This window comes from Ochotona curzoniae, unplaced genomic scaffold (assembly GCF_017591425.1).
Source record: "Ochotona curzoniae isolate NIBS_2020 unplaced genomic scaffold, NIBS_Ocur_1.0 contig_43, whole genome shotgun sequence".
Taxonomy (NCBI): domain Eukaryota; kingdom Metazoa; phylum Chordata; class Mammalia; order Lagomorpha; family Ochotonidae; genus Ochotona; species Ochotona curzoniae.
The window spans coordinates 3,088,971-3,113,651 of NW_024466218.1; the positions used below are offsets into that span (position 1 = coordinate 3,088,971).

The 24,681-nt window shown below is 37.0% G+C and overlaps 1 protein-coding gene across 1 annotated transcript; it reads right to left on the bottom strand.

The window, feature by feature from the left end:
* Window positions 1–2,750: 2,750 nt before the first annotated feature.
* DSG4 (desmoglein 4) lies at window positions 2,751–22,379 on the bottom strand (the record flags this gene model as incomplete). Its single annotated transcript, XM_040984655.1, has 15 exons — window positions 2,751–3,524; window positions 5,018–5,256; window positions 6,102–6,165; window positions 6,287–6,429; window positions 7,888–8,190; window positions 9,271–9,489; window positions 10,796–10,935; window positions 12,370–12,641; window positions 15,837–16,022; window positions 16,862–16,996; window positions 17,273–17,439; window positions 19,049–19,193; window positions 19,825–19,980; window positions 21,450–21,581; window positions 22,338–22,379. Coding segments are annotated over 15 exons (3,117 nt in total), but the record flags the coding sequence as incomplete, so codon positions are not given.
* Between the last annotated feature and the right edge of the window lie 2,302 nt (window positions 22,380–24,681).

Sequence of the window (24,681 nt, forward strand, 5' to 3'; positions counted from 1 at the left end):
TGTTATTTTGTAATGGACATTTACAAAAAAATAATGGTTCTATTGAAGATTCTATCATTGTTAAATGAATTACTACAAATTTCAATTTGCAAATGTATGCTGTACATAATGATAGAACATTTTTCTTGTCACATTTTCAATTGAAGAAATATATAAAACATTATGTGCTAAGTGAACTTTTTGCAAGCAGAAATACCTAGTTCAAAAGAGGGAATTTAAAAAAAGGTTTATTCTTCAGCAAGTTTACAAGTACTCTGTTTTCTTCGTGGCTTCCTTTCCCTTTAGCTCGGGAGACTTTTCTGAGAGAGCTATTTATTCACTCAATAAATGTATCCCTTCAAGTAATTCCATGAGGCAGGAAATACAACTAAAGTGATATAGTCGTATTTGTTAAATTTATAGTTAAATTTCATTTCTTGAGTTTCTGGGTTGGTTTGTAAACCTTAAGATAAATGCTGTACCTTTACTTTATGAAAAAGTCAATACCCAGCCCTTATGCAGTGCAGGAGTATTTTGGTTTATACTTCCCATATTGTTTGAGATAGCGTTTAAAATACACAGGAAGTGTGAGTCATACTGGCCATCTTGGCAAAATGGTAGAATTCCTCCCCCTGATAATGCTGGGAGAGAAGTATTATTTCTAATCTCGTTTCCACAGACACAACAGAGGAAAGTATCCATTGCGTCTCCTCTTTTGAATACACCATTAAGTCTTCATGTATTGATAAAGAGCTATTCAAAAGTTCATAAAAAAGTTGACTTCCCTTTTACAAGTTGTATCACCTGCTTTCAAAATTTCAGTGCTATTTAAGTACATTTACATTATTTTATTTCTCAAACGTCATAGTGTTTTCAATTTTGGATCCACACTTTATGTTTATTGCTAATTCATTTCATAATCCTTAGAATTATGGGCCTATTATATATTTTTAGAGGAAATTTCCATGTCAGGATGTTTCACAGACGTGAGTATATACACCATAATATATGGATAATGTTCGATTGAGTGTTAAAATGATCAAGGAATCATGGATTTCATCAAATTACACAGTGGTGAAATGTAGCAGACACTTTAGTAACAATAATTGAAGTACAAAGTGGCTATTATACTGATTGGATATGTAGTTTGGAAAATATTACAAAATATTATAATGTTCTAATTATTTGGCATTAAAATGCTATAAAACCTATGCTTTAAAAAGATAAACTTTTGCTTCCAATTGGAAAATGGTGAAGACGTTACAATAGGGCATTTGAAACATTGGTGTGTCTGAGAAATAGATTCAAGGTTTTGTACCACACTAGTTGTTTAATCTTTTTATTTCTAGATGTCTTGACTATTAAATGAGAGAACTGGGCAGGAAATTATGAGAATCGCCTTAAATTTTACAATAGTTTTATTCATAAAGAAGCAAAAATTTTGCAAGAATTGCTACAATTATTTCCTTCTAAAAGTATCAGCTTTGAAAATAAATTTATTTCATTTACATTATGTCTAGTCACATTATAGTCACTGCTACATAGTTTACATATTTTACAGAATTAAATAAAGCTACCTGGATGGAATTTTTCTTGAGCTAGCTTTATGTCTCCTAGAATCAAGCAATTTGTACATGTGATTTTTTGTGCCTTCACTCAATAGAATTACTAGTATTAAAAATAGATACACACATTTGCAGTGGATTTGAATATTGTTAGCTACTTTTGATAGGAACTCAAAAATCATATCTCAGTGTTCTAGCCTAGACATGAGTTAGAAGCTCTGTGAAGGCAGAAATCTGTCAGTCTTCACTTACAGAGTCACAGAGCCAGGAGAGCACGTAACACTCAAGAGTTCCTAAGAAAATACTCCTGCTTATCTGAAAAATTACAGAAGCACTTTTGAAGAATATTGGTTGTCAATCTGAAGTTCTGTGAATCAGGCCACTGGTGCTGATTCAAACATATTCCACATATTTCCTTCTGACATAATTAGCAGCAGTAGGGAAAAAATTTCCTGCAAGGGAGACAAACACTAATATTCCCCTATACTTGTTTCATCTGAGCGGTTGTCTTTTTTCCCTTACAGCTATTGTTAATGAATTTACAATCAATGATGTAGACCACTAAAGTGCAAAAATGTTCATAAATATGTTTCCTTTTGAGGAACCATTTTCTGAAATACATTCAGTTGGTAAATTCTTTACTTACTGTGTCCCACTGCTTAGCATTGTCTATCTTTAGAAATCATTTCAAGAGACAAATGATTTCAGAAGTCTATTGCCATGTACTTCACATTCTTTTTCAATTTCTCTTCGGAAATACATATTTCATTCAGGAAATACATATTTCATTCATTATTTTTTAAGTGAAAAATTTTAAGGAAAATATTTCTTTAAAGAAAGATATGGCCGGTAGATGCCAATAAAACTCCTCTTCAACTTCCAAGAGCAAGAGCATCTTGGTTTATCTAACTCTGTCTACAAGTTAGAGATCTGTAGAATTTGCCAAGTGAATCGTGCTATTTATCACCCATTATGAAAAGCTACAAAACATTTTCTTCATCTTTTTTGAGCATTAATTGAAACTTAAATCTAAAGTGCTAAGCTATAGCTGCCCACAAAAATATGTAATCCAAGAACAACATTGAATTTAGAATAGTTGCATGTTGGTTGTTAATATGTTGACTATAGTACTTTATTCATCTTTGATGGGTATGTTATTGGTTGTAAGATACAAGGTCTTGATGCAGTGTATTGACCATAAAGCACTTATTGTTGGGAATAATGTATGTTACTATATCGTGTTACTCTGCGTCGGGGTGTCATTGGTGATGAGGAACCAATGCTTTGGCTTATATGAATGTCTGGACTTACTACCTGGGTCACTTGAATTTCTGGCCCCACTAAAATACTACCACTCACTACAGGTCCCATACTGCAGGTCCCATCAGCCACGCTACTATTGCTCATGTCTGCCACTCCAGGGCTAGACAGAACTCTCTCAGCATAGTACACATTGTGTGTGTTGGCTAGCTCAGCAGGCACACAAATATTCCCTTGAACATCATATATGGGTGCCATTACTGTTTCAGTTACTACCACATTGGGTGCAAGCTGAGGATCAAAAACAATTGTTGTGGGTTGTACACATGGATCAGCAGTAGTATAAGTCTCAGTCACTATGATGTCCCCATGGATCAGAGGTTCAGATGTTGCCATTTCTGCTTGAAATTCTGCCTCAGAGAGAGTCATTCCTGAAGAATCATTGACAAAGTAATTTGGTCCCAACAAAGGAAGATCAGTACTAATGGGTATGCAGGCCTGATGGGAAGGAAATGGTTCAATTTCAGTGTCTAAGCAGATTTCAGCCAGGGTCCTAAATTTGGGATCTAAAGTTTCAATGTAGCTTTCATCTAAGTCATCCACAATCCAACTGCAACAACCAATGGAGCCCACGGGAGACCCTACTCCTTCGTGGTCATATATAAGCAAGCAGTCATTGGCGGGTCGACCTTCATCTTCATCCGCATAAGCGTATGCTTTCTAAAATAGAGGAAAAACAGAAAATTAGAAGTTCCCTTTCCATTAAATTAATAAAAGCAGAATGAAAGCGATGCTTCAGAGACTTCTAATTTAGGCCTTTCTGGAATCAATTGAGAAAAGTTGTATATTGACGTATTTTTAAACAACTAAAATTGCTTAGTCCAGGCGCAAACACAGTGCATAGAGAGGACTAAATGTGATTGTCTCTTCTTTGAAAACCAGTAAATGAGGATGTATATATTTTGGTTAGTATTTGCATCAAAGTTAACACATCTTTTGGATTTATATTCTTGTTTCTGAGGTGACCTAGACATAATAAAATAGATTTAGTGATGTTCAAAATAGTTATTGAACTAGGGTTAACTTGTAATAAAAGCAAGTGTAGAGAAGAAAATATCTCTAAGCTTCAGACTTATGTCAGGAAGTCAGTGAGATTTTATACAGCTTATGCAAAAACAGTTGTAGTTAGGTTTGGCAGAAGGAAGGCACTATGAGATTATTTATCATGATTTTCAAGACGTTCAAAGTAAAAAGTGTTGAGCAGGAGCCTCATATGTAAAACAGGTAAAAGCAGAATCTCTTTGAAATGGGTGGGTGATAGGGCAGAGGTTGTGCACAGAACTCTGAAAGCAATTTCTCTTTTTCCCTCATTGGCTATTCACCCTGAGCAGGACCCATTGAGTCTCATAGGGCTTAGACAGCACTGTTGGAAATCACTGACACCTTCCTTATTTCACAACAAGGTAACTGAAGGCCTAGAGAGAGTGCATTGCGTGCTCAAGACTGAAACTATCATGGAATAAAAATGATTCCAGTTGTCCTTCCTATACTGAATAAAACATAATGCCATTTTTCCTCTGGTCTGTACTACACTGTAGATTCTACTAATAACTAAGCGAAGTAAACTTACTAAACAGGAATTTATATTACTCTATTATGCCAGTTGAATACCTCCATTGTATTTTTGGAAGACATAGACCCTTTTCTTAGTGGCATGCTTCACAGATGAGAGTGTCACCAAGTTATGATAATATTGTACTCCTGAGTTTTAACTCCCTACTATCCCAGTTTTGTCATCTGGAGAACATGAAGGGCCTCAAAAGGAGAGGATGTGAAAAGCACATTGCTCCCCTTGATCAACATTTACCTACTCTCCTGTTGCTGTGGGTAACAAAGTGTATAAAACCAGAAGGAACAAAATTCAGAGAAACAAACAAACAAAAATGTATATGGAGAAGGATAAGATATGCTAACTTTTTGCAAAGTATTAAGATGTATGGTAGCAATGGAAAATGAAATACTCCTGCAAATTGGCATTATGTATTTTAAGGAGGAAGTATTTTAAACTCAAGATTGGGCCAGGGTGGAGAATCAAGTACATTTTGGGAGATGTTTCCACCATTTTTTCCTGGCATTTTTTCCATCACTGTATTGTCTATATTGTCCATCATTGTCTAGAGACTTTCACATGCAACCAGTGTAAAGAGTATTACCTCTGTGAAGTAGCTGTCCAGGAAAGCCATGTTCATGCCAGTGTCTGCGTATTCCCGCAGGGTTCCCATGGTGGAGCTCCTCTTTCTCATGGTTCCCATTGTCCCTCCAGCCACTAGGCCAGCTCCTACCGCCCCTCCAGCCACGAGGCCAGCAGCCGTCCCAAGACCTGTGTTGAGTTCCACTCCTGATACACCTCCTTCTACCGTTCCTCCACCTGCATAGGTGTTGTTGTAGATCTCTGAAAAGAGAGGGCTTTTTTACAACAGCGCTTGAATTGCCTGTATCTTATCTTTCTAAAGCATTGCCAGCTTCATCCTACCCCCTCTTCTCCCTCAATCTGCGCCCTCACCAAAGCAGAGTCTATTCTGGAAAGCTAGGCCAAGACAGCAGGGAAGCATTACAAAGAAATCCCGTGTTTGTTGGCAACCACTCTATGTGGATCCCATTGGAACCCTTACAGAGAAATCCCTTACAATCTAGCAGTAGCTGTGTGTGGCTCAGTCATTTCACACTAAGTGGGTCTTGTTGGGGCAAAGCATTGTGAGTATAAGAAAAGTTCTTTAGTATATTATCAGAAGGAATTTGCTATTCGTTCTTCTTGAAAACAGCTTATATGACAAATAATGACTGCAGTTGCCCATACTTTGGCTGGTACATTCAGATGTGTGTATGATGGTACTTATAAGTATATGCTATTCAATTTGTACGTATATACATATGCATGTACACTTATTTATTCCTTACAGGGACACTCAAACTCAATGTGAAACAATTTCAAAGATAAGGAAGCTGAGGCTCAGATAGTTTAAGCGTCTCACTCAGGGACTTAGGACAATTATTCTTTGGCAGAGCTGACAATGAACTAAAGTTATACAATTCCAGGATTTTCCTTTTCCATGATTGCATCATGTTTCAATGCCTGTGGTTTAAGAAAAATCGAATGACCACCTGAAACATGCCACTTTTTTCTCTGATCTACCCATAGATGTGTTTGTCATCTGTAAGGTGCTGTTATATGAAGCTGGTCTGGCTAGCTATGTTTGTAGGTTTTACATCAAAACACAGATTTTGATGTTGACTGACCAGACGAATCAATGCGATCCTGAGTGTTAGAGGCTGTCACGGGGACACATATATTTGCCACATCCTGGAAAGAGAAAGAATATATCTGTAAAATAAACAGCCTATAGTAAATGTTTCTAAATTTGTCTCATTTCACTTTTGTGTGTTAATGTCAGGGTACTTTCCATATTTCTCAGTCTACTCACCCTGTCCTCGGGTTGGGCCCCTTCTATTCTCCAAGACTGCATCACACCTTCTCCTCCTTCAGGCACAGGAGCAAACCTCGTCCCCAGCCCTTCTGGCTGCCTTCGTTTGCAGCAGCAACACATAAGCAGCAAGAGTGGTGAACCTGCCCCATCAAGTGACAGGGAAGAATGAATACCATGCTTTTTAGGAAGCCAATGAATGCATCTTCTTTTTCATGATATTAAATTTAAAATCAAAGTGATAAAGATAATTGTAAGAAAGCACATTTTTTTCCCCTAAAGATCTTGTTACAACGAGCAGATTTATAGATACAAATCCACCTAATCATGCAGGATGTTAAAAGAGGTCTGAAGGGAATTTGGGAAAGGTCAATTTCTATATTTTCATGGAAGAATCTGGAAAATAAAACAAGATCGGCAGCCTCTGGTATGGCACAGTTGTTCCAATTGTACCGCATGTCTGTGAATTTACATGTGTGCTGGATCATGCAGCATTGTGGTCATGGACTCCATGGTACAAAGGTACTACACAACAAATACATGAGTTGTTTTTAGGACACACCATATACAACCACTGCCTGTATAATGTCGTCTGGTACAGAGGTAACAAAGAAATCTCAATTGGTAGCTTTGGGGACATATTAAGGCTTGAGCTAAAACCCCTCCCACCTATCATTGCACTTTCCCTATCACTTGTAATAGATAATCAACTTCTCCATTAATGAAGACATTTTTCCTATTCTGTAATCAGTGTAACAACTTTCATGTTTTCTTTCTATGGTCAGGCACAATGATAGAATTCTTGGCACTGAAAATGTAGCTGATAATTTTATTCGTTCTTTACATTGGTCTCATAAGAATTACATGTTGATACCAAGTTGTTATTTTGGAACTGCACATTGGCCCCATGGAGGGCTTAAACTTGTCAATACATGGGTCTCACCTTGCATAGGGCTCATGAACAAGGGATTTTGAAAAGACCTTTGAGTGATTCTTACATACGGCTAAGACTAAAAGCTACAGATTTAAAGGTTAACTGACAATTCTACTCAGTTTCTCTTGGATCATGACATAGGAAAGCATCTTAAACCATGTTGTGAATAACTCATGATTTTCATACTTTTGAAAGCGCATAGGTTAGCTCCCAGATGGCCATTAGGACCAGGCCACTCCAATGCCAGGAGCTTGGAGCGAAATCTTGGAATAAAAGGGTAATCTTTGGCTGCCCTTCCCAGACCATTATCAGGGAGCTGAGCCAGAAGTGCAATAGCCAGAATGTGAGCTGTTGCCTGTGAGAGATGTTAACCCCATGCCTTTCTGCTTTGAAAAAGCAGTCGATGAACTGTCTACTACAGGACTTCTTTTCTGCTTTTTCTATATTTTACTCACTAATATGTATGTTTCCCATCCTTAACTCTCACCACCCAGAGTGTCTATTTATTGAATAGGTGTACTTCCTTGTCAGGTCCATTGTTTATTTCCAAGAGCACTGAACACTTTCTATAGACACTAAAAAGAAATGGTCACATGACTCTAGCCACCCCAGTGAGTCTGGCGACCCTTCTGTTTTGAAGAAGATCAAGATTGAATACAGTACTTACACAGCAGTAGTAAGATGCCCATAGACATCATGCCGATCCCTGCTGGTCCCATGCCAACGTTGGAAGCCCCCAGTCGATCCTCATCGTCATATATGTCCATGTTGTTAGTTACTAAGCTGGTATCTTCACCGTAGATGCCCGTGGTACTAGAGAGCACACACAGGTTGTCATCACAATCACAGGCAATGAACTGTATATACTGTGGCAATTCGCAAGCTCTGTTGTAGTTGTCCTTCACAAGGATTGGGATTTGGAAAGGCCCCGGAGATAAAAGCTGCTCAGTCATGAGGATTGCAGAGGTACCTCAAAGGAAGAGAGAGAACAAAATAAACTAAAATTCCCATGGGGGGGGGGTAACACTTCAGAATATCTAAGACGAATGTAAAACTTATTTGTTTCATACAGCACCTTGTTCTTTTTATATTCAGTGATGCTACTTTGTCTTTTTAAAAAACTTGTATTTAAATTATTCAATACACATCTTGCTGGATTGTCGTTTGTTCCTACAAAGTCAATAGGACCCTGTTGCTTAGTTTCAGAGTCGTCAGTATATAATACACAATTAATAAATATTCTTTTCAATGAAAGAATAACACAGAACTCAAATATTGAAAGTCACCTATTTGGGATTATAGTTTACAGAGTATCTTCTATAGGAATCATTTATCTCTTGTTCAAGATGCTTTTTCATATAAAATTAGTCTGCTAAATCAATGTCAGGTAATCATTTTTATGTAGCTGCTGCCACCATAATACACATGCTGCTTTAGGATCTTGGGATCTCTTTTTTCTTGATGTTTCTTGGTCTGTGGATTCCTTTGTATGTAAGTACTTCCCTTCTTTCCAATGGTAACAGATGTGTGGCAGGACATATTGCTAGTACTTGGCTTAACTATTGTTTTGATATTAGCAAATTTGGGCTTAATTTTTTTCTCTTCAAAATAGGGGTAATTTTTTACCCTTACACACAATTTTGTTGATCATACATGCTACTGAATAGAAAGTATGCAGATATGTCAGTGGGAATGTGAATTTCAGACATTTTTGTTATTTGACAACTTTCAGAACAAGGAATCGTGACATGGCTAAACCTTTGAGTTAGTCAAGGGTTCCGTTTTTAGCAAAGTGAATCAAGTGTTGGTTTAGTACTCACATCAAATGATGAACTGGTATTTAGATTCTATTTGTAATTGCAATATTGATAGACTACTTCAAATTTTGTTTTAGTTCAAAGGGTTTCCAAATATATTTTTTTTTATTGAATAGGAATATATTAGACTTACAGGAAAAGCAATAGAAAGTATTCCTGAACAAGCTGACTAGTTACTTGGCACGTGCTTTGCACTGGAGCTCCAAATGTGAGCAAGGACATGTTGCACTTACTGTTTATTGATCTGATATCCCAGAGCTCAGCAGTTCCTGGTGGCTCATCAACAACACAAAAGGTAAAGGGAGACCCATAAGAACGATCATTGACGTAGATGAGGACGGATGCTGAGGAAGTGCAGAGGGTTCTTCTTTCAGCCAAAATCACTGGGCAGTAATCATTGGCATCAGGAATCTCGACACATATGGTTCCTGTAGCTGTTTTCCCAGAGCCATCTGAAAAGTAAAGCGCCATGGCGTTGTGATAAACGGCAGGGAGATAATTCTTTCTCAGGTCCATGGAAATGCTGTGGCACACGAGGACAGTGGGAATGACTTGAAGGCAGGCAAGCTTCCACCCACTACAGTGCTGCATCACGCACTCTCTTCTACTGAATTCTTGGACTACGTTTTCTTCCTAACTTGGAACTTGTGTGCGTCCTGTCTACTCTTTCTAAAATGTCTTTTTTTCTAATTTCATTTTGATAAGTCCTACTTGTCCTCATTTAGAAGACTGAATGTCTTTTCTCAGAAAAAGCTTGTTGCTTTCTTTTCTCTTTGTGTCCCTGTAAAAGAGACCACCCCCCCCCCCCCCTGCCACACAGACCAGTTTATAGTCTCCCTTTCAGAAAACTTGCTGAGCCTTCTGTGTGTGGAAACAATGAGTAATAAATCCGACAGTACAACTGATCCAGATGTTGCAAGCTATCCTGCCGAATAAAGGCAAGGATGTATGAACTGAATTATTCCTGCCTTATCCTTCTTTCCTAATCAAATATAATTCTCTGCATTTGACCACTATTAGGGCCAGATACAAACTGAATACAAACATGAAGTATCTATGTCTTGCATCTTCTTTCCTGGTTACTGACCTTTCTTTGTTTTTTATCTTTGTGTTTGTTTGTTTGTTTTGTGACTCAGCTGGTTTTCTAGTTATTGTGACAGAGAATCATTAGCTATTGATACACAAATTCCTATTGCTACTTAGCAAGAAGAATAAGTAATACATTTTCTCATGTACAAAGTAGCTCAATGACAAACCGATTCATACAGTTGGGCTTGTGACTTTTGCTTTTGGATGCTATGGTTGAAATGACTCCATGCTTTCCTGGTTCATAGCATTTCTGTTAACATGTCTAGTCAAGTAAAACATGGCCCTTTCATTGTAGCTAAGATTTAGTGCCAAAAAATTAACTATGCCCTTGGGGATACCTGTCTCCAGGTGATCCCAAAATGAATTTTTTACATAGCTTGTAGACCTTCCTTTAGGAATACCTTTCTTACATATTTTATAAGTGGTTTTTGCCTCACTCATAAATCACATCTCATTCTTATTTTGGAATTAAATGAAGGAAGCTATGATTTGAGTGTCAATTAGGATTAGAAGAGAACTTGATTTCAGTTCTTGATTGAGGTGCTTAGAACTTTCCCTAAGTATTGCATACATCACAAAATAACTTAAATGTGAACATTACAGTAAAGTTTATAGTATTTAGTATAATAATGATAATATTATTAGGAAATTGAAAGTAAATTTTCTTACCATCTATAGCCAGAATCTCTGCTGTGTATATCCCATTGGTAATATATTTTGACTTCTTATCAAATTCTCTAGAAAATTGTATTTCACCAGTCCTTGAATCAATTTTTAGCCAGCTGCCTGCATCATGCCCTATGATATACCTATTTTTAAAGAAAAAAATCTGTTACCATGCTTTAGGAAAGTTATTAACTTTAAATCATATAAAATTGTAATGTGGTAAATTTGTTATATTTTTGCACTTAATAGTGATAATTATGTTGCTCATGATAGTTATGTGTTTCAACAAAAACCAATATTTAATATATAGATGCACAGGTTCACAACAGTTTTACAGTTTCATCATTCTCATTCTTTCAGTTCTTTGCAAGATTGTTAATTATATATAATAGATATTACATTATGCTTATATAATATATTATATTTAGAAAAGAAATATATCTATATGCAGTTGCATTTATGGGATATATAATATACTATAATCAATGTAACATTGATTATATAATAATATCATAATAAAATATCCTTTATTTTCAAAAACATATTTTTTCACTTCCACATCTGATGTATTTAGTAGATTTGCTACAGATTGAAGGTGTATTAGTTTCAGAGCCCTAATTGTAGGCCTTTTAGGTCTTTAATTTGTCTGAGTCTTGTTACAGATGATGGGTTAAAAGTACTTGTTCAATTGAAGATGTGACTCCTTTTCTTTATCAGGCACAATTGCAATGTTTATTTTATTTACCTAACATCCTTTTTTGTCCACATTTTTCCAACAGACTTGCTACTTTTTGTTGTGGAAGGAATAGAGTTATCAATTTGTTTTCTGATTGAATAATTAACTGTTAAACATTAGAGTATTTATAAGTTAACAGACTTTGCTTATCCCAAAAATATTGGAAGGAAAGAGAGACAGAATGGGCCGGAGAGAGCAATTTGTGGGGTGGGGGAGGGAGACTAAGAGAGAGAGAGAGAGAGAGAGAGAGAGAGAGAGAGAGAGAGAGAGAGAGGAGTATCTGGTACAATCTTATTTCATTAAAATTCCACACACCTAATGTCCCTAGTACTGGTTTTTCCATTTCTCTCATGCTGATTCTCTTTATGCTTATCAAGTTTCTGAAACACCTTTGTTCTAAATTCCTTTATTGCTTTTCCCCATCAAGTTAAGCAGAGGTTGAAATTGGTCCCAGAGTCATAGATAACACAGGTTTAAAGAAAACAAGTGATAACTTTTTTTTAATGATATCTTGCTGTCTACAATATTGCTTAATCACTCTGGGTTCAGGATTGTACAGTTGATCCCAGAATATCAAAGAAAGTTACAGGATAAGTCAGTGACTTTTGATTATAGTTGCTTCCTGGATACAATTACTTTTAGAACCAATAAGAGTTCTTACAGCATCTAAAATGCTATTTAAATTCTAAGAGATTTCAAATGTTGCAACAGTCTTCTAAAGCAAGGAAGCAGGCAAAGAAAGAAAGAAAGTAAAATAAAACCACAGCCTACAAAGAACGTATTATGTCAATGAACACTGGGCAGAACCACACCACAGCAATTTGAAGAGTCTTTGTAGTACCTGACGTTTGTAGCAGGATTTCCTGTGTCCAAGTCTGTGGCTGTATATGTGCCTAGCACATAATTCAGTAAGGAATCTCCTGTTTTTCCTTCTCGCACACTGAATGTCATGGAACTCGGATGAAAGGTGGGTCCTTCTCTCACATTAATAACCTGAATTCTCACAGGGGTTGACTGCATTCGAAATTGAGAAGCCACTGAGTGATGAAAATCAGCTTGGTTTTTCACTCCAATGCTAAGATGAACATTAGGTACTTGTTCATAATCCAGCATCTATAAAAGTGGAGAGAAAACCTGAAACTATTTGATGGCAGTGAAAAGGCATGGCAAGCAAGTCACACACTGGAGCAAAGTTTCAGAGTTTCACAATGTAGATTTCAAATAGAAAACATTTTACTTATTACTGCATTAAGCATTTTAAACACAATATTATTTTTATCTTTTGAAATAATCAGCTGCATACTTAAAAGTTTTATTTCCTTTCAATTAAAGTGTTTATGAAAAAAAACTAGAATGAAGTAAAAATGTTCTCAACCATTGAACAAGTATATAAATAGAAACCAGACTCCTTTGTAGAATTCACATCTGAGAGCCACTTGAAAGCACAATTCGCAGAATAAAGAATATATATGATGTAATTGAGCATGTAATTATATTTTAAATGGTGCAAATAATTCTGAAGAGTTAATGATTACCATAGTCCACCTAAACTATAATTTACTTATATTGGGTCTGGTGTACAAGAAGATTTTTCTTTTTTTGTGGGGCCAGTCCAGATACCCACACTTGAGAAAAGTCCCCTTTGAAATCTTCCTGGATAAAAGGGAAATAAAATTGTTGATAAGAACAACTGATGTGGTGACATGAAAAGTCGCAACTGAAGAAGAAGCTATACAAATTAGAGTGCTGAGCCACATTGGTCAGAAAATGTTCCTGGAAGCGAACACAAGTATCATGTACAACATACTTGCTGACAACAAAAGTCAAGCTATCTCTGGCACTATCAAAAGCCTGGGACGAATTTCTGCCTCCCAGGGAAATGTCACAACATTGTAACTGTTCTCTGAGATTTCACTGCTTGAATATCTTATGGTGAGTTGATAACACCGAAGTAGTTCCAGCAATCCTCTGAGATTTCTGAGTGGAGACTCTTCAGCATGTGCCACTTCAGTTTCATCTGAAACCCAATCCTGGAGATTTGGGATTTTGATTGCACTTGTTTATTCTTTCATAGATGGTCCCTTCATACCTCCTCCAGCTACGTCCAGAGGACTGCGCACAGAGCTGAGCATGAATTATATACTAAATAAGGAATTTTCCATTGGAAGAGATTTTTCTTCTACAACTCAATTTCTATGTTTTAAAATTTCATGCTATCTTCAAAATGAAGAATTTGAGAACTTTATCCTGATAGAGGAATGTTTTATTTTTTTTGAAATTTATATACATAAAGCTATCTCTATTTGAGAAATACTTCCCTCTCTATTGAACATAGCGTGATGATAGCATATTAGAATGTCTAAAGTTGTATCATCCACAGGGGTTCACAAATTCAAGCACAGTGACTTGATTGAGGACTAATCTTCTCTGTAGCAGGTGAGATTATAAAGGATAAACATGAAAATCAGAGAGTGGTATCTTCCTTCTTTGCAAATGGGGACTTTTATCAAGGCTGACTGCAAAGGTCATGGGTTGGTACAGAGCAATAAAAGCAGTTGTTTACTTTGGAGTCTCTTTAGGTGAATGGACAATGTGGGAAACCGATAGCACTGCAGTGTAAGGCACAACTGAAAAATAACATTTAGAAGGATATGCGGTGTGTGTTGGTATAGGATGGGACTCAGCTGGCAGGGATCTGGAGTGAGGTGGCCTTTCCAGAAATGGATCAGGCTTGAGGGTTTTGTTTCAGTAATTTCACGTAGGAGCTAAGCTTGGGCACAACTTTTAGTTTTAATTTTTTTTTTTCCATTAGGATGCCGTTATTTTTAGATGGGGCGCAGTTCATTTGAGGACCAAGTATGAAATACGGCCGGGAGGTTAGAAGTCTGCAAACCACAGGGAGAGGTGACAGTAGTTTTTATGGCAGGGACAAAGGAAAGGAAATAGTCAGCTGATAAATGCTTACATTCTGCTTTCCAGGCAGGGGACATTTTCTGATTACAAATATGTCTGGAAGCGGCAAGCAGGGCACACACACACACACATGAGGTAGGAGTTTATAGATGTGAACAGCCTCGGACAGAAAATCTCAGGGTGCTGGTTCTTTCCTAAGACCTGTTTTACTGGCCTCTGATTATATGGTGAGGCATGGAAACGCAGTTAAATATGGCCTTGAGATCAGAGGAGTCTGGATTTTTGTCATTTGCTCCCTGGGTGAACTCGGCCAATTTAGATTTCTTCGTTGTTTCTCTTTCTGTAAAAATAAAGGATTCACTATATTTTCTTCTTAAGCACCGGGAGGATTAGATGAGATCATAGGTGTTCTACATACGCAACATTTTGGTCCAATAATTGTTTATAAACATTCGTTAGAATTAAAATCCAAAGAGAAACCAACATGTCTTTGTTAGAATTCTAGTTCAGTAACATCTCCTTTTCATGCTGTTGTGAATATGTATGTGTGCACATATTTTTGTAGTGCTTAGTAGAATTTCCGTAAACATTTATCAGTAAGTACCATGGGAAGGCTGTTACCCTCAGAGAGATTTTTCTCATGTCGCATTTACAATTCCTTAAGATGAAGACCATGTCTCAGTCACCTTTTCATCTCTAAGATACAGTAATAAACTTCTGTGTTTTCTTGTTTCCCAAGCAGCAAAAGGAATGAGGTCATTTAAGAGAAAATCATCTGCAGGAAATCCCCAGCTCCTGTAGTCCAGAATTCAAGGCTCTCAGCAGACCAATTGTAACAGGGTGTCCTCACACTTCCTTGCCTGAACACTCTGCTCCAGCCCTGCTGGGCTGGCCCTCCTGCCCTGAACATGCTCTGTGCGTTCTCACCTCTGTGTTTGCTCATTTCATTGCCCACATTAACCATTTCATATGTAAGATTCTCCTTCAACCTTAGTCCCTGCAAGAAAGCTTTGCAGACACTTCTACCTCAGAGAAATCTGTCCTTCTCTATTGGATCAGTTATTTCATATTCCAGTCACTTTGCAATAAGCTATGTTTTACATCGTAACACCTGTGCTATTTCTTATGACATTGTGACTCTCAGTGCATTATTTGATTTGGATGTTTTTACTTCATCTTTTCAACTTGATATTGGGCACTATGAGGATAAAAGAGTCCTCTTACTTAGTGATAGATTGGCATTGCCAGACTGGAAGGCTTGGAATGACTGAGTAGCTCACTTACAATACTTGTCAGTATCAACAATATTAAAGATTATGGTGTACTTTTTTTCAAAGCTGGTTTTGTGTTTGGGAGTCACTTAAAATTGGGCAAGAAGTAGATTTTGTACTATACCTTGACGACTTTCAAAATGCCTTCATTTGTCTTTGGGTCTGTTTGAATTTCAAACCATTCTCCATCATTTCCAGAGAGAATTAAATACTTTGCCAACCAATTATCACTGCCTTCTTCATCAAGATCAATTGCTTGTAATCGCATCAGTTCTGAAGTTAAACAATTCTCTTCAATGCTTGCGGAATACTGAAATGACATAAGATCAATTTAATAATCAATTTTCAAAAGAAGAATATTTACTAACACTTTATTATCATCTAAATCATTAACAGTCAACTATGCCAATGATGTTTACAACATTATTGGGTGTCACAATTTAATAAAAATGCAAAAGTAAATGATTGTAATGAAACTTATGGTGAATGCTGCATGTGAAATCAAGATCAAATTATCAGTTCCGTTTGTTTTTCTTATTTATTATTATGATTATGACTATATTTACTCCATTATGTTAGGCATGAGAGCAGACTTATTTATTCTGTAAAGGGCCAGAGAGTAAATACATTAAGCACTGGGGTTCATATTTTGATTTATCTTGTCTGCTGCTTGCAGCTTAAAGCAGCCACAGACCACTGGAAAGGAATGAGCATCGCTATGGTCTATTAAATTATATTTTACCAAAGCAGAGAGCAAGCCTGATTTGACTTTGATAATTTAGACCTGATTCTTCTCATTGCCTGAAGTTGAATATAGTTGTGGAGGATGTTTGGGACCTGAGAAAATTAATTTAGTAACCATAAAGAACATAAAAAGTATCGATGTTGTTTTGTCATTCCCCAAATTATAGCAACATTTTCACTCTTCTCTGTAGAGAATATGGTGTAGATTACTGTTTCTACAAGAAGATTTTCTTGGAATAATGAGTCCAACACACAATATGAAGAAATACTCATATCCGTAAGAAATTCCAAAGTTTATACAATGAAGTTGAGGGTATGTCAGGAAGTAACAGAATGAGGTTTACAAACCAGTAGGAGAGTAAAATAAATGCTGATACTTATGCAAAGGGATGATAAAAGACTTACTGAAGTCTTCTCCAAGATGGGAAAATTGTCGTTGACGTCTAACACCTTGATTCTGCAGTCACACTCTGAAGAGAGTCCATCCGAAGCTCCGTCCCGATCTGAGCCCCTCACAAGCAGGTTGTACATACTGTGTTGCTTAAGTAGGATGTGAGAATTGTAAAACTTAGAACAGAGTATAGCACATTGCAAAACTTTCGAATAGAGTCTAGCACATTACAGTGCCATTCACCTCTTTTAAAAAATAAACACATCAACTATAACCTGTATAATTGAGAATTATGTTTTCTATAAACTGATTGGACTATTTTTCTTCCCTTAACACTGGAGTAAAGGCATACATAGGTTACTCATCCGTTTTCTTTTACAAATCAACTTTTTTGTTTCTTATCATTGATTCCTACAAGACTTTACCTCTCTGTCCAGAAAATTGGACATTGTGCGAACTTCTCCAGTGTATCTGTTGAGAATGAACATTGGTGCACCTGCAGGCTCCTGAGAGATGATCTTATAGGCAATTTTGGAATTCAGATGATTGTCTTCATCTGCATCTGTGGCACTTAACTTTACCACCAGTGAATCTAGAAATAAAGGTAGAGGTGGAGAATGGTCGGAATTCCATTAGAATAAGTACTAGACATCAGAAAAAAGAATTGTTGGCCATTCTACTGAGTTCTCTGAGTTTTCCATGAATATGTATTAGCATAACTTTCCATCATACTAATGATTTCAAAAATGGTGGTAGCTTGCTTCCATAAAATCTCTTACTTTTTATAAAGTCTTTTCATTCCAAGATCAACTGGAATTTTTGCAGCAAAATACAGCTATCATCAATGTAGCAAAAATATGTACAAAAGCCTACCAGAAAGCTAAAGAAACCCATTTTTTCAGTTTTGCTCCTGCCATGATCATGCAAAATTATTTCAAAATGCTCACTTAATAGGTATTACAGCTTAAATTCAATGCACTGATTATTTATTGAGAAACTATGTTCTTAATTGTCACTCATCCAGAAAGCAGAGAATTACTATTTATTGCATTGAAACATAACAGTATTTTACTGAACAGTCAAAACTCTATGGTTATTGGAAAGATTTGCTCATGAACAGATATGTTCTTGATTAATTCTTAGTGATAAAGAACAGGCATTCTAGGCCAATCTCTAAGGACATCAAGTTCAAAGGACAGATTTCCCGGAGTAGCCAGGTCCCTGATGTTCTTTTGTTCCTAGCTGGGCCTCAGTGTACAAAGTCCCGTCTCAGAGAACCAGGGAGTCTTTGAACAGAAAGAGATAAGACACATGGAGTGCCTAGTTGTAGCAACATGCCCTGGGCCTGCAGCCGTTGGTTCAGAGACTATCCTTGTTGGAGGAGACAGTGACAAGGCTGCTCACAGCACCAGAGGAATTGGTTGTGGGTTTTCCTTTCCTTTCCTTCCCCAAGGGTGTTCCCAAGATATTGGTGAGGATCAAAGCCTGTCCCTGTTTTGTCTCTTCAACCAAACCTTCTCTTCATCTCCGTGTCCTCCATTCCTATATTCAAAAGCATTTGGTGGTTATCTAACTTTTTTCTGCAATCTACTTTTGTTATGGTTTTCCCTCAAATGTGTGTGAAGTTAAACAGGTAGAGAGATTAAAAAAGGAAAGGAAAATTAGAAAATGGAGGAAGAGGCAGAAAAAAAGAAAGAGAAGAGACAAAAGTAGCAACATGGGGAAAGCATTGGAGGAAAAGGGAAATCAGGGCCACTTGTCCCGAGGAGTTAATGACTGAAGGACTTTGGGAGTGGAAGTGAGCAGGAAAGGAAGCATGACCAACTCAAGGGAGTGGTATGCGATCGGCTTTTGAGATCATACTGTAGGTAAGTTTCTCCTAGACACCATGGCTCTCTACTGTGATTCAACCACTTATGGTTTCTTTCTCAGTTTACTCACTTGGGTTACGTGACTCACAAGCCTGTAGCTATCTCTGCGTGCTAAGTCATGGGTGTATCAGCTTGTCACAAACAAGAGCCTATTTGATATTCTAGATGTGATTTTTCATTTTATCTTTGTTGTAAGTAAAAATTAGCAAGAGGTAATTCAAAATAAAAGTTTTACATTTTTCCCCCTGATTTTTAAATGATCTGCATTTCATACTCAAAGCCTCAGACACAGGGTCATGTGCAGTAGGAGGGTAGGGTCATTCTACTCACTGGCATCGCTGTTTTCTTCAATGCTGGCCATGTACACATTTTGAGTAAAAACTGGAGGGTTGTCATTTATATCCATAACTTTGACTCTGAGCTCCAAAGGCCTTTCCAAGTCTTCACCTCGTGCATTTAAAGCCCGGCAATAGATCTAGGAGAAATTAGAAAAAAAGACAAGAGAAATTTAACTTGCATGTATGGAAATATGTGAGGAAATATGCAAAGAAACAATTGGTTTAGTGGTCTCATGTTATAGTACATCTAATAATTTAAATATAGCCAGAAATAGTGGGATCCCAGAGTACCAGCAACATACCAAAGAATCCTGAAATATAAATGTATTTTCCACTCTTTCTTTTGGGTGTGTTTTATGAAAAATTAGTTTCAGGGGCCAGGGTTGTGGCAGAGAGGATCGAGCCACCGCTTGCAACTCCCATATTGGAATCATGGTTTGAGTTCTGGCTACTCTGATTTCCATCCAGCTCTCTGCTAATATGTCTGCAAAGGCAGCGGAGGATAACCCAGGTACACAGGTCTCCATCACCTTGTGGGACTCCTGGACAGAGTTCCTGACTTCTGGCTCAGGTTTGGCTTAGCATGGCTTGTTAGAGTCATTTGTGGAAGGCATTGTCACATGGAACTCTGTCTCAGTACTTCTTTTCTTGCTGCCTTACTTACAATAAATATATATAAATAAATAAGCTACTATCATCCTTAGACAATCTTTGTTTAAAAGAAGAAGAAAACATATGCGTGAATGAAAATACACTACTGTGACTTACCAAGAAAAGTGGAGTGATCTCTCTATCCACCACTGAGGTAATGTTAATTTCCCCCGTACGAGGATTAATGGTGAACACCCCATATGGTGGCCGGTCAATCCCTACGCCAGAGATGCGGTATGTAATCTTCTGGTTTGCTTCACAGTCAGATCGAATCTGTAATCAAAGTGGATAGGATTCTAGTCTTTTTTTGTGTTTGTGAATCATAAAATACATCATAACATTAAATGAGAGTGAAATGGTTTCAGTAGCCAGCTAGGTTTTGGATTAAAACTCAGTACCATGACTTGGTCTTTTGTGACCTTGGAAAATTCATTGAAATTCTCTAAGCACCAGCTAATAATCAATATGCCAATATTGCATAGGTTTGCGATATATCCTGCTCCAGGTTCAATGGCCATATACATAGGACACATACACGCTTATTGTAAAATTTGCTGTTGTGAATACATTGCTCAAATCTCTGATTTCTTTTTCTTTTAATTTAGATAAATTAACAGAAGGAAACAGATTATTTACTTTAAAAAAAACACTGTCTTATATGAATAAGTACCTAGCCTAGACTTGAGTTAAATAAGTTAATAAAATTACAAGAGAAGTATGGCATTTAGAGCTATTGGCAATGGTTTTATAAATATAAGTCTACTGTGTTTTTTTTTTCTCAAATAGAGTTTGTGGCAAATGCGCCATGTAGATTTTGTTCTAGTATAGAACAAAAATAGATAGTTAAGTATCTATTGGATATACTAGAAATGCCATCTACATACTAAAGATGAGAAAATCTGGTAAAATACTACAAATTATTATTAGAACAGCCACAATTAAATACCAACAGCAGGATATATAACTGGCTAGGCTCTTTTTTATATAGAAAAAAAAGAAAAACAGAATGTAAGTGCTAAACATAAAACATTCAGTAGAATGAAAATACTTTGAAAACTTCAGAGAGAAACTTTTCTTGACTTGAGTGAGTTCTGTGGCATCAAGGCTGTGTTACTATGTTTTTGTTTTTTTGTTTTTTTTTTTTCTGCAAAATTAAAGCAAAGAGTTCCAGTTGATCAAGCTCCTGTTGATTTCAATGATCTATTGCCAAGACACCCAGGATGAGCTCCTGAAGCTGTTGATGCAGACTCCTCCTTCTGGATCAATTTTTTTTTGACACATCCTGCCTTGAACTAGTCTTCCTTTTGGTAGCCATCTTTGTGAACACCTTTTGAGACTCCCCTAGATTTTGAGATCTGAAGCAAACTTTTGAAATCATCTGTACTTCCTGGCACTGCATCACATAAATGCATCAACTTTCAACTTTCTGAAAGTTAATCTTTAGAATATTGCTACATGAGCAAGTTTCCTCTAAGTAACAGAGGCAGTAATGAGCAGAACACAAATGGACAAAGCCCAATTATGCTGGAGATCCAAGTTTTCCTTCTAGGATCTTTCATCAAGGAGCTTCTGTCTTCTCTTAGCCTCCAGCACATGGTGTTCCACTTGGCTCAACAATGGAACAAATGACTGCATTCCCTATCTCCTTAAATCACTAGGGAGCAGTGAAGGCTACTGGAAGTACTTCATAGTTTCCTGAAAAGCAATTGTTATCAGCTCAGGATGCTTGTTTCATCACTTACTCTGGCAATTGGATTCCTCTTGGAGTTGTCTTCTCCTTCTCGGCAGGCAGCTGCAAACTTGATCCATTCTCGCTTCTGTCTTCTGACGGTTTGCCATGTTGTGGTGCCATTTTCGATGTCTAATTCTTTTACCTTCAGCAAAAATAATGTTTGTATACATTTCTAAGCATAAACCTGGTTGTATGTATTTTGTAAATCTGAATGTTCTTATTGATATGTAAGTATTTCATACTTATCTAAGTAAAGGCTCCATGTAACATCACTCTTGGAAAAGAAGATATTACATGGGAATGGAGTTTGTCCTTTCCAGAATGAATGACTTTATGCTTTTCTTTTCTTTTGATACAACTTCCTGAAATGTGGCCCATAACTCTTAACAGATAAGAAAAGTAATTTCATTCTCTCCAGTGATTTGAGGTGATTATAATTATAATTTGGCTTACATGATAAATTTAAACCCTAATAGAGGAATAGCAGTTTTAACACTAAATAGTCTCTTTAGTCAAATTACATTTTATAAGATTTATATATCTTTCCCTCATTACTAGAGCAGCAATTTTCATTCCTGCTCACGTAACTGTGACCGCTGTTTGGCTCTGAAGTGTTACTTTGCTTCTTCTGCTTTGCGATAGTTTGAGAAACATGTCAGTAAACTACCAGCTTTATTTAATAGACAGTACCTACCAAGATAATGAACTGTTACACACCATGCCTTAAAAGCATAAAAATTTGGGAATACAGATTTTACCATTGCTATTTTATTTTGACAAGGCTTCTGTTGACTTTCCTTTGGAATGACTATAATTCTAATTATTATGATTTTTGATATATTACAAAATTTAGTTTTCTTTTAGATTCAATTAGAAAAAAATGTTTTATATGCATTACCTCAACAATAAATTCACTGTTTAATTCCAGGACCACCTGTAATAGAAAAAAACAGTATTATGAAAAAAAACAGCATATGAATTTGCATAATAGAAAGAAGCAATGTAATATAATCCTTAACAAGTTTCCTTTCTTATATATTTTTCAGTATTTATTTAGTTAATAGTATGGAATAGACATGATAATATAAAATAAGTATGGCAGATTTTTGCCTTACAAAACCATTTGAGGAAGACACATAGCACTCTATAGCAAATCAGGTCAGTGTTTGTATCATGACAGGGAGGCCAGTGGGAGGGTGGAACAGGCAACTCAAGATAACCAAGTGGATTTGGGGAAAGCCTCTCAGGAGAGGAGGGATTTGAAAGAATTTCATAGGAGGAAGCTGTTTCCATAAGAGGAAGGCTTGGGGAAGAAGGTTCCAGGCAGAGTAAAGCATGGACAAAGATAGAAAGGCAGGAACGTTCGAAGTTGAGACAGAAATGGCAAGTATTACCAGCTGGAATGGAGAGAAGTTTCCGAGAGCCATTCCTGGGCGTATCACACGTGCTTTCCAGACCAGGCTAAGTTTGGGTTTTAATAGGTAGAGACTGAAAGTGATGAAAACATGGTCTTGAAGACAGGTCATTGATGTGAAGGGCAGATTGCAGAAGAAAGCACTCGAAACAGAGACACTTAGAGATTGACCATTACATAGACAAGATGAGTCAGAGCACAAATGTGGGTGTTGAAGTGGCATTGGAGAGGAAAAGAGAGATGACCAAAGAAGTGACACAAAACAACTGATGTGACAGGAACATGATTCTGGAAGAATGAAAGAGCCATTCACAGAAACAGAAAATTTAGCAAGATTATATCATTATAGGGGAATAATGACTTCAAGTTTTACTTATTTTCAGTGTGGTAACTTTTTTCCTAAAAGATTTATTTCAAAAAAGCAGAGTTACAGAGAGAGGGAATGATAGAGAGAAAAAGAGAAAGAAAGAGAGAGAGAGGGAGAGAAAGGGAGAGAGAGAGAGAATGAATCAAGATCTTCATTCTGCTAATTCACTCCCAGTTGACCACATGGCCAGTGCTGGGCTGGGCTGAAGTCAGCAGGAGCTAGGAGCTTCAGCTGGGTCATTCTGGTGGCAGGAGACCAAGGATTTCAGCTGTTTTCTTCTGATTTTCTCCAGCTGCCAGTGGGAGCTGTATTGGAAGTGGAGCAGCCCAGACAGGAACTGGAGCCCCTTTAGATGCTGACATCACAGGTGGTGGATGACTTTGCCTGCTGTGCCTCAACACTGGCCCCTTTAACAGACATCTAATACTTTCAATAGGATATATATATTTTTATATATATATATTAAAAATATATATATATTTTTTTCAGATTATTTTATATATATATATATAAAATAATCTGAAAAATGCCTTTCCTCCCAAATATTGTTATTTTAAGTTGGAAGAAATGAGGATTATAAATGACATTTAAAAAAATGAAGTAAGCACAAAATAGGTTCTCGTGGGAAATGCTTTGATTCACGCAAGGAGATGGAAGGGGCCTCAAAGCAGGGTGTCCTGTTGACACTCGGAGAGAGGGTCTCTAAGGTGGGGAGGGATCCTGGTTGTGAGTGCAGAACAAATTCTGTTAACATGAGAAGGGTAAGGAAGCAGATCTTAGAAAAGTGATAGGGATGTGGAGACCAAGTTTTCAGAAAGGAGGCAGAATGCAGAGCAGTGCTATAAAATTAGACAAAGGAGAATATTTAATGGTTTGTGTGTTACAGTCAGATCAATGAGAACAGTATCTAGAAAGGTGATAGAATCAGAGTAGACATTCATTGCTAGTGAATTGTTGAAGAAGGTGGAATAGCAATCAGATTGCGTATTAAGCTAAGAACTAAAACAGGAGAGATATGACACACTTCAACAGTTAATTAGATCGGGCCATACTGAGCAGGCTTAATTAGATCAGGCATTTTTTTACTTCTTTTTATTATTATCATTTTATGATACAGTTCCACAGACCTTGAGTTTTCCCTTTTCCCCCTTCCCGATTCCTTCCCCCTCCACCTAGTTCCTCTATATCATTACCATAGTACAGTTCCCCATACACAGTCATATGTTCATCATTGCAGGCATGGACAATGGCAGAGAGTCCAGCATTCTATTGTCAAGATATAGTAAGCAGTTTCATTGGGAGTCCATCTTTGTCTGGAAGTGGAGATGCCTACCATACCAGGATGCAGGCATCTCAAGAAGGGTCTCCAACCCCACCACCATATCTAATGCCTACCTGTCTTTTTAATTCACTTTCTCCTTCATGTGTAGCTTTATTGGGTAGCAATAAAATGCCTAAACC